The 13,698-nt window shown below is 35.1% G+C and overlaps 1 protein-coding gene across 2 annotated transcripts in view; it reads left to right on the forward strand.

Moving 5' to 3' along the window:
• The window catches only part of LOC145671020 (diuretic hormone receptor-like), a 1,407,723-nt gene that overhangs the window by 1,090,160 nt on the left and 303,865 nt on the right, over positions 1 to 13,698 (forward strand). For both annotated transcript variants that reach the window (XM_081739675.1, XM_081739676.1), the window contains exon 5: positions 8,595 to 8,775. In XM_081739675.1, coding sequence (XP_081595801.1) covers positions 8,595 to 8,775 — 181 coding nt within the window. The remainder of the gene's footprint in view (positions 1 to 8,594; positions 8,776 to 13,698) is intronic.

Consider the following 13,698-nt stretch of genomic DNA (forward strand, 5'->3'; position numbering starts at 1 on the left):
ACACTTAGAAAAAAAAATTGTAGGTGGCGTACTTAAAAAAGATAGGTTACATGCGTAATTCCTGTAGTATTTGGACTTAACGTACAGCAGACATATAACTGAAAACGCATGTTTTATAATACTTTCTGTATAAGTGTTCCATCTATACGTACTTTCCGTATGAAACAATGTAGGCGGTCAGGATCTCACATACAAATGGACGTATATAACATATAGCTGACGAAGGTAACTTAAGTATATGCATGTGATATACGGAAAACTATTAGAGGTCAGACATCCTGCAACGGCATGATGTAATATCTAAGGGCAGTGCCTATGTACCATACGGATAATGTATGCTCCGTACTGATGTCTATAGTAAGCAAGAGGATATCGTATATTTGTACAATATACCGCTGTCCGGAGAACGGATTTTTCTCTGTGTAGGCCCCTCGGCCGCAGGCTTGATCCGTCATTGCGGAATTTCCTTACTTGTCACTTGATGATTTTGTTAAGTATTTAAATATTAATTTTTGTGTCTGATCAAAACATAATTGCACTTTTTGCCTGTGCTATTTTAAGCCGTGACGTTTTCTTATTGAAATTTGTCACTTTTCATCCCTTGTCACTATTTATACAGGGAAGGTTAAAATGATGGACCCGATTGGAGAGATTTATTCTGTGAAATCTTAATAATCATTTGTTATTGTGAGACATGTGCTAAGAAAGGCGAACTTCAAATATATCATGTGTTCTATGTAACCACCTCGCGTAACACGGCACACATCAAGTCGATAGTCTGTCTCCTACCAAACCTTGTAGACTACAGCATGTACTGGTGAATTCAGCAACTCATTTCATGCTCGCTGCTGACACCTAGCGGTAGAAAGTGAAAACACTGCATGAAAACTAAACTTTGAAACCTTTCGAAGTGCACGCCTCACAGTAACATATGTTTATAAGATTACACAGAATACATTTCTGAATTCAGGTCCATCATTTTGACTTGCCCTGTATATAAATAGTGACTCTAATGAATAAAGAAGATACTTGTAGATAGGATGCGGACTAATAGAGAGCGTCCTATTCAAATCTGTTGTAAGAATGGCTTAGTAAGGAAGCAATCAAACAAACACAAACCACATGTTCCACTTCAAAAATTAACGTAACCCATCCATATTCAATGTTATTAAAATTATATTGTAATGACTTTATGGGTAGAGTTAATAATGGACCGAGATTTATTCCTTCACCAATTTTATTTTAAAATTAATTCTTTTGTCTACAAAAGTTCGAATAACATAGTTTCTCTATAATGACCAAGGGTTGTAGGTTATAATGTTCTGTACGGGTAACCCCTTAGCATCATAGCAGCCTCCAGGCTTTAGGATAGGTTACGATCAGTTGGTCGACTGATGCCAGGTCTCTCCGTGGTTGCGGTTTTATTTGTCCTCTTCGGGTCTTTTCGTGAGGTCCGTCACCTTTCGGCTTCCTCCGGTGTCATCCGTGTTGACTTCTCGCCTGCTCCATTGTTTGTAATTAATAACACGTGTTGTATTAACATGTGCATCTGTTATGATGTGGGGATCGTTACGATATATATATCAAGTTAACAAAAATCGCTTAGAACTACAGTCAAAACCTGTAATATTAGTTTTTAATTACTAGCAGGGATGTACTGGCAGGAGCAGAGTGGTTTCTGAGGGTACAACCCCTCTTTCCCGGAAATTCCAAATTTTCTGTAAATTTAGTCTATATTTAAGCGTGATTTTACACCTCCCGACATATTGAATTAGGACATCTTGCGTACGTGCCTGATTAAACGAATAGAACATAATAAAAGCTGCATTCTTTCCATTTCCTGTCAATATATCTCAAAACATATTGCCGGTATTATTAAAAGACTCCATTTTCTACATTATGATGTACCGTATGTAACACTGCTGTATGCAAGGGCGCCCATGTTGTGGTTTCCAAGGGGAGCAAGTATAAGCGACGTTTCAAATATAGTTTCAAATTTAGCTGTAACTAATGTAAAAATTGTATTGGGTTTTCGATATTCCCAAGTACAATTTCCTCTTGGGGGGGGGGCGAGCACCCCGCTTGCTCCCCCCTCCTGATGGGCACCCTTGGCTGTATGAGAGGTTATACTCGTTCAAAGATTAATGTAAACATTCTAATAGCGGCCATATTGATGATGTCGTATCTCCTAAACCCACAACAGGATACCTTGGGAACATTTTGTGAGAAATACCTCCCAAGTACTACATGCTGCAGCATTTTTTAAATATCTAAGTTGCAGCAGCATCATTTCAGATTATGCTTCAGAGTGGCTAGATTCTTCAACGACTTAAGAATTTCAAGATTTTTATTACAATATACAATACAATACAATACAATTATACAATACAATTGATTAAAAATATTTACTGTATTTCCCATACTCAGGTGAGTGGTTGTCCCTCGTTTCCCTTCCGTGCTAGGTTGGGACTACTGTGAATATCCCATGCCCATAATATAAATTTGATTCAGCGATTTTAACTGTAAAATTTGATATGAGATGTCGTATTCGTACTTCTATTATTTCATTACAAATCTTATTATACGGTGTTGTAAATTTATCTGAGCTACCAAAGATTTTGAGAACAGAGACGTAGCACTCGCAAATGCTTGTCTTTTGAGAAATAAATTTTCTAGAATCTTTTATTTTCTTTTGCAGTTGAAATTGCACCCGCTGATGACTGAATGTTATTTCTCTAGATTAAACTCACAATCATTGCTTAGATAGTTAACGAAATATATGTCTAGATACGGTAGCAAAGGACGATGGTAGTGTATAAAATATATGAAACAACGCTCAATAGAGTATAACTATTACAAATGTTTCATAAACATGACTTTCAAAAGTATCCCACATAAGCCTCCCAGGTCGAAAACGACCCACTTATGCAATTTGTTATTGCTAAAGCTTATATATATATTTGCCTCCCAGGTCGTTTTCGACCCAGTATCAAAATTTGCCAATGGAAGATCAGCAAAACGAAATGATTAAATTCAACAAGAATAGTTCGAAAATTATCTATTATCCAAAAGAAATCAAAATACAAAACAACAAATAGATAAGAGCATATATGGGTTAAGCATCTAAGCTGGAGTCAAAGTAGAAGTTTTATTTTAGACCCTAAACTGTATCAGGTTTAATGCAAATCTCATTTTCTCAAATTTTAGTTTGATACATATTATGCTTATTACGTACATCAGTACTTAACCTCGTTTGTCTTGCGTCCCACTTCGTGACCTTTCCACACTCATATTTCACGCCCCCTCCTACGCATGACAAAGCTAAAATGTCACACATGCAGCGTCTACTAAAATTAAATTTTAAATGGTTGTTACAGGTGGAGCTTTATTCATAATTTCACAGTTCTTCTTTATCTGGATTCGGTACCAATAATAATGTTTCTCTTCTGATTTTGTTCTTTTTTTAGTGCAACCGGAAGTGATAATCAATAACCGCTTCCGGTTTTAATGTTGATCAGCATAGAGGAAAAACAGTAAAAGATAGCATAATGGGTTTTAGACAAGGATTCAGGGAGCGTCCTCGGAACAGGCTCTATATTTAATCTTATTGCTCTATTGCAGTTTAGGAGTCTACCGTAGTTTCATATTGTGAAACGAAAATATTATTATTATTATTATTATTATTATTATTATTATTATTATTATTATTATTATTATTATTATTATTATTATTATTATTATTATTGTGGTGGAAATTACAACACATCACAACCAGTCATTCTTTCAGAAAAAGTGTTCCGGGGCGGCACACGTAGTATTCCGGGAAGGGGGGCACTATTGGTACTATTTTATTTATTATTATATTATAGACGTATTATTTTGGTCTCGTCCCTCGGGGTACTCTCAGAGCTCCGGGGGGGCAGTGGCCCCCGAAAATATGTTTGGAAGAAACACTGATCACAACACTACATTCATTTATCTATAATAATTAGTGATTAGTTTAAATCATACATAGACTACCTGTTAAATAAGCATTCTAATTCCCTACTAAAGGCCAATGGGTTAATTTCATAGGTTCTCTTATAGATATATACAAGGGACAGTAAAAACGTTCCTGACATTTTGTTGTACCTCTTTATTACTACAATATATTTACTTAATCCCCTTCAAAGTAGGTACCATCGGAACACACACACACTTGCTCCCCTCTCCTGCCATTGCAAGAAACACCAATGATAAGTCGAGCTTCCCCGTGGCTAAGCGGTTTGCGTACGCGCCTTTGGCGTGGGAGACCCGGGTTCGATTCCCGGCGGGAGCTCATGTGGTTCGGATTCCACGTTAATCAGTAGGTAAACGTCTCATGTAGCCTCGCTGCTGAACGTGACGTTAGACTCAAAATCAACTCAACCAATGATAATTCCTCTTTTGGTTTCTTTCGATGTTGAGTTATCACGTTGCTTTTGATCTCTTTGACGGGGGCCGAACGGCCCAGGTAGCACCGGACGTCATTTATGACGTCTTCTAAAGGTCATGAATAACGTCAACGGTACGTCATGATATCACCAAATATCACGTCATCTGGACCTCGTATTGTGGGCATTTAGGTACGATATTATCTCCAAGCATACGATTGCCTTTTTCTTCATTACAGACTTCGCCTACCGAAATCTATTAATAGCTTACCAGTAACTTGAATCATAACAACTCTATAGCTAGTATTGTATAGATAGCTAATATATATTAGTTACCTGGAATGGTATGGTTGGTATCTTCTTTACTGCAAACAATTTCTACGTTTCTTCATTTGAAGGTTCACTGTTTTGTATAGCTGAATCGAATTTCGATGGCGACTTGTAAGGCGGCCAGAATGCTGCCGATTTTCGCGGCGTTAAAAACCCCACATTAATAACCGCAATCAGATTGCTGTCTCCTATAGGTACCTCTTCTTCACCTACAACATACATGTTTCTTCAAATTAAAATACATACAGTAACTTTTCATAAGGTTTCAAAGACAGCAAAAACACACAACATACAAACAAACACGACCGTTCCATTGCCGGGCGCCAAGCTGGACTTTTGCGCATGCGTGTTCCATTAATTAGTTTGGTCCCTCTTACGACTTCGCTTCTGTTACTGTTATGGTTCATATAGTGTACGTTAGTTTTCGTCCCACTTTTGACGTCATTTTTGTTACTATTATGGTACAGTGTAGACCTACGTTCATTTTTTGTCTTATGATTAACGTCATTCTTCAACCATATTCGATGCACACAAATAACGTCAAATATCTTGCAAGACATCATTTCCACAAATAACACCTTAATAATGCGTACAGTGTACGTCAGTGTGCTACCTGGGGGTACCCTTAAGTTCTATTTTTAGCTTTGGGAAGAAGCAAAAATTCGCTGGTACTAAACCTTTGATAAAGATATGAAAGTCTCTGGAGCAAAATATGAATGTGTCTAAAGCAATTTCCCCAATTTTTACATGAACTTAATGACTGCGCGTAGCCCGAATGTGACATTGTGCCAAGTGATCAACACACTCTCCCCTATTCAACGTACGCTTGCCGTTATGAACGGTTCACACTTGCCAGAATCATAAGTGGACAACCTAAAGACTGTAATGCACAAGATTCATTGTGATTACATTACAAATGCTCAAAGCATAACAACATTTCGGGAGTTTTTTTGTCTGTCCATTGCATACATATCTTTCAAAGTCTCCTTTTGTCATTATTGAATACAGGGTGTCCCACTCAAAGGCAATTCCAGAAATTGTGTAAGAAAGATAGATGGAGAGGAAATGAGACAGAATTTGTACATGATATGCCTGCATATGGGAAAAATCAAAACGAAATCACAAGAGGTGGTGCAAGTCTCTTCCTCCAGTTGCTAAACACTTGAGCGGGATATGCTGCGTTAAGGTAATGGGCGTTGACCGCTTAACTGCTTCAGAAACATTCTCTGACTTGTCTTAATGAAACCACAAATTGAACAGTGTTTCACAATAAAAACGCTCTCTTCAACAGAATAGCGATTTATTTTCAATACGATGTGAAAACAAGGAAGGACTTCTTATTATACTCCACTGAAAATACGGGCCACGGTGGCTCAGTGGTAGAGCGTTCACTTCTGGTGTGTGGGTCCCTAGTTCGATCCTAGCTCGCGTCAAGTGGAATTTGTGACTGACAAACACCGTATGTGTGGGTTTTCTTGGGGTTGTCTCGTTTCTTCCCACTTTCTTCATTCCACCATTTCATTCATTTCTCATCATCACTGTCTCTTTAGCCTAGCTGGTATAACCTTGAAACGTAAAACTGAAAGATTTAATTTTATTTTTCCACTGAAAGCACAAGCACACCAACAACAACGGTTACGGGGGACGGTTAGTATTAGTGTTACGGTTGGTGTTACCGCCTCACCGTTCTCATGGAATACATTATATTCGCCCGAAATGTCAACGCAACGTCAAATATTTACGGAATGACGTAATTTCTTTCGAGGTCGTCTTGAATAGGATACCCGTTAATTACTAAAATAATCTCTAAGGTATGCCTGACTCACTTGTAATGGGTTTTTCTACCATTCTTATCTTTCTTTTTTAAAATTTATTTCCTGCTTTCATTGCAGACCATCACCACGAGTGCTTAGTTGTACTTTTTCTTCTAAAAGTTCCTCTTAGTCTTTACAGTATAACGTCCAAGCCGGGTTAATTATGTGACTCTTAGAAATAAGCACGCATACTACAGTTAAAAGTTCCGAATGTATGAACCACATCGCATACTCGTCTTATATATACCGTGTATATCAGGATCTAGCTCTCATTATCACTTTTAAAAAGTGTGAACTAAAAAAAAAAAAGTTTTAGAAGAGAAAGAAGACGTGACTAGCTTAACCATCTAGTTATTCTAATTGGTGAAGAACTGGGAAATAAAAGAAAAGATAAGAATTTTTAAAAAGAAATCTTTGCGAACAAGACAAGTGTACTTTGAGAGTTGTTGAACAAAGAGTTGAGAAAGGAACACTCCTCATAAATTTGCATTCAGCATTCCACTATTCAGGAAGAAATATTGATTTTATGAAAATCGGCTACAAACTTTACAGATATGGAGATGACGAAGAATAATAAATGAAGATTAGTAGAACACAAAAGCAATGAAAATGTATTGTGTTAAATATTGAAGAAAAGAATAATATTGCAGCCAATTGAAACAAAGAAAGTAACAGATTGCAGTTTATTTCACATTAAGGTTTTCTTCTTACAGAACATACGGGTATTTGGAATCTTGTTTCTTTCAGGACTCTTGTCCAGACAGAAAAGAAAACCTCGGGCTAGGGACGGACGCAGGAATTTATTTCGGGGAGTCCAAAGATTTTTGCGAGGGATCCAGATTCAATATTAGGATAAATTATATTAAAAATTGGTAAAATCATTCCTCAAAATTACAGAAATTTTGTATAGTCGGAATTTCATTACATAAATTTACAGAAAAGTCGGAATTTCAGAGATGGGTTCGGACGCTCAGGTCCCATCACATCGTAGTTCTTGCCACAGGGTATAAGCTTCGGAAAGAACGTATGAATAACATTTCTTCCCATGAGCTAACAAAACGATTCGGAGATCCGAGGAAGATCCATCGAACATTATTACTTAACACTGTTTCTAAAAACTTAAAAAAAAAAAAAAAAAACAACATGGAAATGTAACGTGAATGAAAAACCAGTTAGCGTAATCCTAGGTATCTATGCTGATAATTTATCCTATGCGTCTACCCTCAAAATTTATCCTATGCGTCTATCGTCATAATTTAACCTATGCATCTCTATTCATAATTAATTACTGAAGTAAATTAATTTTGGTAACAAAAAGTTTTTTTTTTTTCATACACAGTTTTCCTTGGGGCAATCAAAGTAGCCTATATATAGATAGATGAATGGTAACAAAATATTTCACAAGGTACACTCATGTCCAAAATGATTGTCACATATCTATAACTGTCTTATTGTAAGAATATAATTCGTTAATTATTTTGCAGGGTAATTTTAATACTGATAGTATGTGTATAATCGGGAAATGTATATTTGTGGTAAATTTCATAGGAAAAGAATTATAAATACGAAAATTTGAATGAGTAAAACAAAATGTTGCTAAATATACAAGAAAGTTTTATTTTCGTTTTATTGTTCTTATTTACTGCTCTTTTGACATGAAATTTGCCACATACATGTCTTTGCCGATTATACACATACTAACATTATAAGAAATACCGGGCGACTTCGTTATCAAATTTTATTCCTACAACAATATATTTAAAGACATGCGACAATAATTTTGGACATGAGTGTACATTTTACAGGAAACCAGAATGCCCTGCATCATTCACGTTAGCGTGTTGCGACTCATTATAATGTTATTTACGAAACACTATAATTTTCACTAGCTAACGTAACAATTTACCTGCTTATTTACTATATTCTGTGATAATAGTTATCTTCAAACAAATGTATTTTAATGCCTGCTAAAACATATCCTAACATGTACTTAACAGCACTAAAGAGCTAACTAGTTTATTTTATATTTTCCTTGCAGATAATGTCACCCGGTATTGCCACAGCAATGGAACGTGGGATGTCTACTCCAACTATTCGCAATGCAAAGTAATTCTACCTCCAAAGATGTCCTCGGATTGGACATGGACGATCTATTATTGTGGATACTGCGTCTCGTTAGTAGCTCTTAGTCTCGCCATCGCTATCTTCATCTACTTTAAGTAAGTAACAACTACTTTAAATTTATTATTGTTACCAATCTTATTTAGTCATAAGAACAGGGATGTAATGGAGCGTATACGGTAGTATATGGCGTATACCCACCTAAAAGTTTATAGTCAAGCGTATACTCACCTTAAATTTACGAAAGAATGAGCGTATATTGGGGGTGCATATACGCCAAGTAGTCTTGAATATACGCAACTTTTGAAAACGATCGAGCGCATACCTTGCTAAAAATTCTAGCATTACACCACTGCTTAAGAATGAGTATTGTAAGAATATATTTTATTCTGCTTCAAAATTTGACGATAAAAAAATTCCAAAACTGACGTTCCTACTTGGAAAGTTGAAGTAAGGCCTGCTATACACTATGAGATAAATCCTAAGACATATCTTAGGATTTATCTGAGGAAAAATGTTACAATGTATCTCGTAGGAAATCCTACACTTTTGTGCCATGCACGTGAATATTTTTCTTCTCTAATCGAATGCCGTCGCGGGATGTTGATCCACAGTGAGAGAGATCCTGAGACCATGACAACTGTGTTACAACTTCTGTTCGGCGAGGAGGAGCATTGTCATCGTGGAGGAACCAGCTGCCGCGTTCTTGCTGGTGAGGTCTTATATGAAGAAATCGCTTCAGCAAGCGATCAGGAACGTCCTCACAAACTCGATTAATTTAACTTTGACATCTCTCATAAGAGTGCATGTATCTTGCCTTTTATGTGATTCTCACACGCTTATACTTTGTGCTCTACACAAGTATGACATGTGTTCGTTATATGTTTATTAACTCCAGGAAACATCAGGGGGCACGGGCCTGTCAGGATCAGATCTGTCATTCTGGGTAAAATGCTTCTGGATCACGGGTTACCAGAGTTTTGTGACTTATTACGAGGTTGGATATTGGACATATGACCTACTCAGAACGTTTAAGACTAGATATTGAGCCTGTGAAACACATCTTATTAGAGTTTAACGGAGGGTAATATGAACATAATAGGATGGATATATGTTCTCATTGTCGAATTATTTAAGGTTATTTTCACCTTGATGCTATGTAAGACCACACAGTCTGTTTCCATTATCGGTAAACATAAAAGTATTGGCAGAAACAGACGAAACAACTTGCTATGTAGCGCTGTGTGATGTGAAGGATTTCAAGATTCAAACTCTATAAAGTTTTGTCGTAAATTATCAAACAGTATCAAAATGTCGTAGATATCGCATACTATAAAATGTTAAAGATAAAAAGATCAAAATATCGGAAATACAGTAGTATATAAATATTTCAATAACAATAAATATTGGAAATCAAAATAATGAAAAACTTCGATTTATCGATCAGTAATATTTTTAAAATCGATATTTTGATGTTTGAAAATATTGATTGATCAGTTAATATATCGAAATGAAAATATTTCACGGACAGTTTATCATACTATCGTTATTTTGCTTTATGGAAGCAAGATCAAAATAAAAATTCAGTTATGACTTGTCACAAATACATATTAACCAGAGCACGGAACCAGTGATTTGGTAAACTAGTATCACCAAGTTAACTCTTGCCTATATTGTATACATATTTTCATAATATTGTTAAAGATTTTGCGGCTTTTTGAAAGATTTTGTGTAAAGCCCTGCAGCCTTTTCATATGTACCGGTACACTCATGTCCAAAATTATTGTCGCTTGTCTATAAATATGTTGTTGTAGGAATATAATTTGATAACGAATTCGCCTTGTGATTCTTATAATGTTAGTGTGTGTATGCCAAATACATGTATGTGGCAAATTTCATGTCAAAAGAGCAGTAAATAACAACAAAACGAAAATAAAATTTTCTTGTCCATTTAGCAACATTTTGTTTCACTCATGCTAATTTTCGTATTTATAATTCTTTTCCTATGAAATTTACGACAAATATACATTTCCCGATTATACACATAGTATCAGTATTAAAAGTTCCCAGCAAAATCATAATCAAATTATATTCTTAAAAAGAATACAGTTATAGATATGTGACAATCATTTTGGACATGAGTGTTCATATAAAAGAACTTGAATATGTTTTAAACAAACAAAGTTACTCAATAATTGTTTATTTCACAAATTCACATTGAAACTCTTGAAAATAGCAACATTATTGTTGTTCTTTTGCTAAACCTATTATTCTACAGTACTTAAGGAGACCAGAAAAAAGCAGTTGAGAATACGCGAAGAGTTTGCCAGAATGAACTTAAAACATTTTTTTTAAATATATGAAATTGTATATTAAATATCTTTGATTAAATTCAATAGATAATACAATATATAATTGATAAATGATAATTGTTATTGATCAACAACAATATAATCTCCCTGTAACTTACCTTTCCCGAGATACGGTACTTTAAATATTCCCAAATCGGAATTTTTTGGCCAATATCTCGGGAACAGTAAGAGTGAGCGCGAAAAATTCCATAACTTGTTTGAGATAGTTTTTGATGTTCTATCGAATGGAGGGTTCAAAATTTAGAAATTCGCAAATAATACACACACACACACACACACACACACACACACACATATATATATATATATATATATATATATATATATATATATATATATATATATATATATATATATATATATATATATATATATATATATATATATATATATAAAGTTTGTTGGAAACTTTAAGCAATTTAATATAACATAACTTAAGAAAAAGAATAAATTACATTTCAGGATCTATGCAAATTACGTTAGAAACAAAATAACATATTAACGAACTTCATGTAAACCAAACAGAAAGTATTTGAATACAGAAAGAAGTGTAATATATTGATGTACTGCATGTTTTAAATAAGCCAAGTTTTGTGAAACTTAATCAGAGATACAGGGTGTAGTTAGTTATTATTACTTATGTGGTCAGTACGAAATACAAAATATTTCATATTACTATATTTATTATTTGTTTCTCGGATAGCGAACGGTAAATTGCATATACATGAAACAATTTTACTTCACAAAAATGTTGCTCTTTCTGAACCTTTGATAGAAGCAATAAGACAGGAGAAGAAAAGTAGGTCATGGAAAGAAAATAACAAATGAACACTATTCTTGAGTTTTTTCGTACAAAAAAGGAAAGAAAACTGAACATTTTTCGTCCAGTGAAAGTAAAGAATTTGCATTGAAATATGTCTCTTGCTTCTGTATACATTTATCGACAATGGGAGAATCAAAGATATCATGATACACAGGAAATTGTATTTTTTTCTTCCTGTACGGAAATAAATAAATAAAAATGTATTCAATATATTTCTGAATACTCAGCTGGTATTGCGTCAGCTGTCATGTTATCTATGAAACGGCGCTTCAGAGTAAATGGTGTGGAAAAGCATTATGTACAGCGACTCCGGGACCATTATCATGATATTGAAGGATATGCAAGGTTTATTTTTTCTTCTTGTTCCCTTGGAAGCAACTCAAATAGAAGGAATATCGAAGTATTTTTTTTTTCCTTTGTGTGAAAGTTCGTCTCAACAACACTGAGAAACTCCATTTCAAAGCGGATATTAAGTTACGCTATTGTTACAGAGTTAGTGAGTTTTCATCGCATGAAGGTGTGAGTAAGAGAAATGCTGTTATCGTCAAGTTTACGTATTATACAGCAGCAAATCCTCCTCAATTTAATTTACACAAACATTTTAGATTTCACTTGTTAGTCTTTACACTTGGATTAGTTTATTTCTAAATATAGATTATACAGATTTACAAAAGCTAAATGTTCTCTATCTAAACTGTATTAAGTGAGTGTAAAATTCTCATCACAATGTGGATAGAGTTAACTTATTTTTGTTGCTTTGTAGCAAAATGTTTAGTTTAAACGACGGTTGAGTTAGCTCAGTTTAGAACCAACTTTGATAAAATCACGTTCAGAGTTTGGAAAATAAGTTAATGGTCGAATTTAACACTAAAGAAACAAAATATTTTCTTCTTTCTTTTCATATCACGAGAACTACCACTTAACCCTTTCGTGCATAACGTCCACTGGAGTGGATACTAATGATTGATTACGATTGTGTTCTGTCGGAACTCTCTAACCTCAACCCAAGTGCATTCTTTTTCCATAGAAGTTACCTGGGTGGCCTGACGATCTAAATTTTTCTGCCACCTACCGGGAATCTCTGAAAGCAGGGGTGTGACGTCGTCGGTGCATACTTGAAACAGGCAGGGGGGAAGAGGCGTGGCGAGTTCTTCTGAAATATCTGCTGACATCTTCTATAGAAGGTGTGCCACGCAAGTGATATTTTTTCTTTTCTTTGTTACAATGTCTGAAACAAGCTGACATCATGATATTATCAGGTTTTGTTATTGTATCTACAAAAATCATCCAAACAGACATGTCCCATGTAATGGACAGCATGCACTTTTGTCTGCAGCAATCTGTCCACTGTAGTGGACCTCATGAATGTATTGAAGATATGATTGGTTTTGCAAAAAGTGGTGTTTGCCACTCACAAAAATATAATTGGAGCCTCTATGGCAACCAATGAGCCTCTTCAAGACTTCTGACTAATATATGTGTGAAATCTGGGTTCGATTTCCAGTTGATGTCACTACACTTGACTAAAACACGTTATGGCAGACAAAATTGGTATGTTTGTTAGTACACCTCCCAAAAATACCATCTTTCCTGAAATCAAACTGAAATCAGGAACATGTAGACCTGTACACAGAAACTAACTTGAACATATGTTACTCAGTATATTGAGGATGACGGAAGTGAATCAACATAAGCGAATGAAGAAAAAGAAACTGAAGATTCTCCCCTGAATAGAAGAAACCAAAGACGACAACAAGCAAAAGTGTGATGTTCAAAATATGGCAATAAATTTTCTCGGAATGTTTCTCCACTTCTGGAAGATCAAA

This window comes from Thermobia domestica, chromosome 15, assembly GCF_964235325.1.
Source record: "Thermobia domestica chromosome 15, izTheDome1.hap1.1, whole genome shotgun sequence".
Classification (NCBI taxonomy): domain Eukaryota; kingdom Metazoa; phylum Arthropoda; class Insecta; order Zygentoma; family Lepismatidae; genus Thermobia; species Thermobia domestica.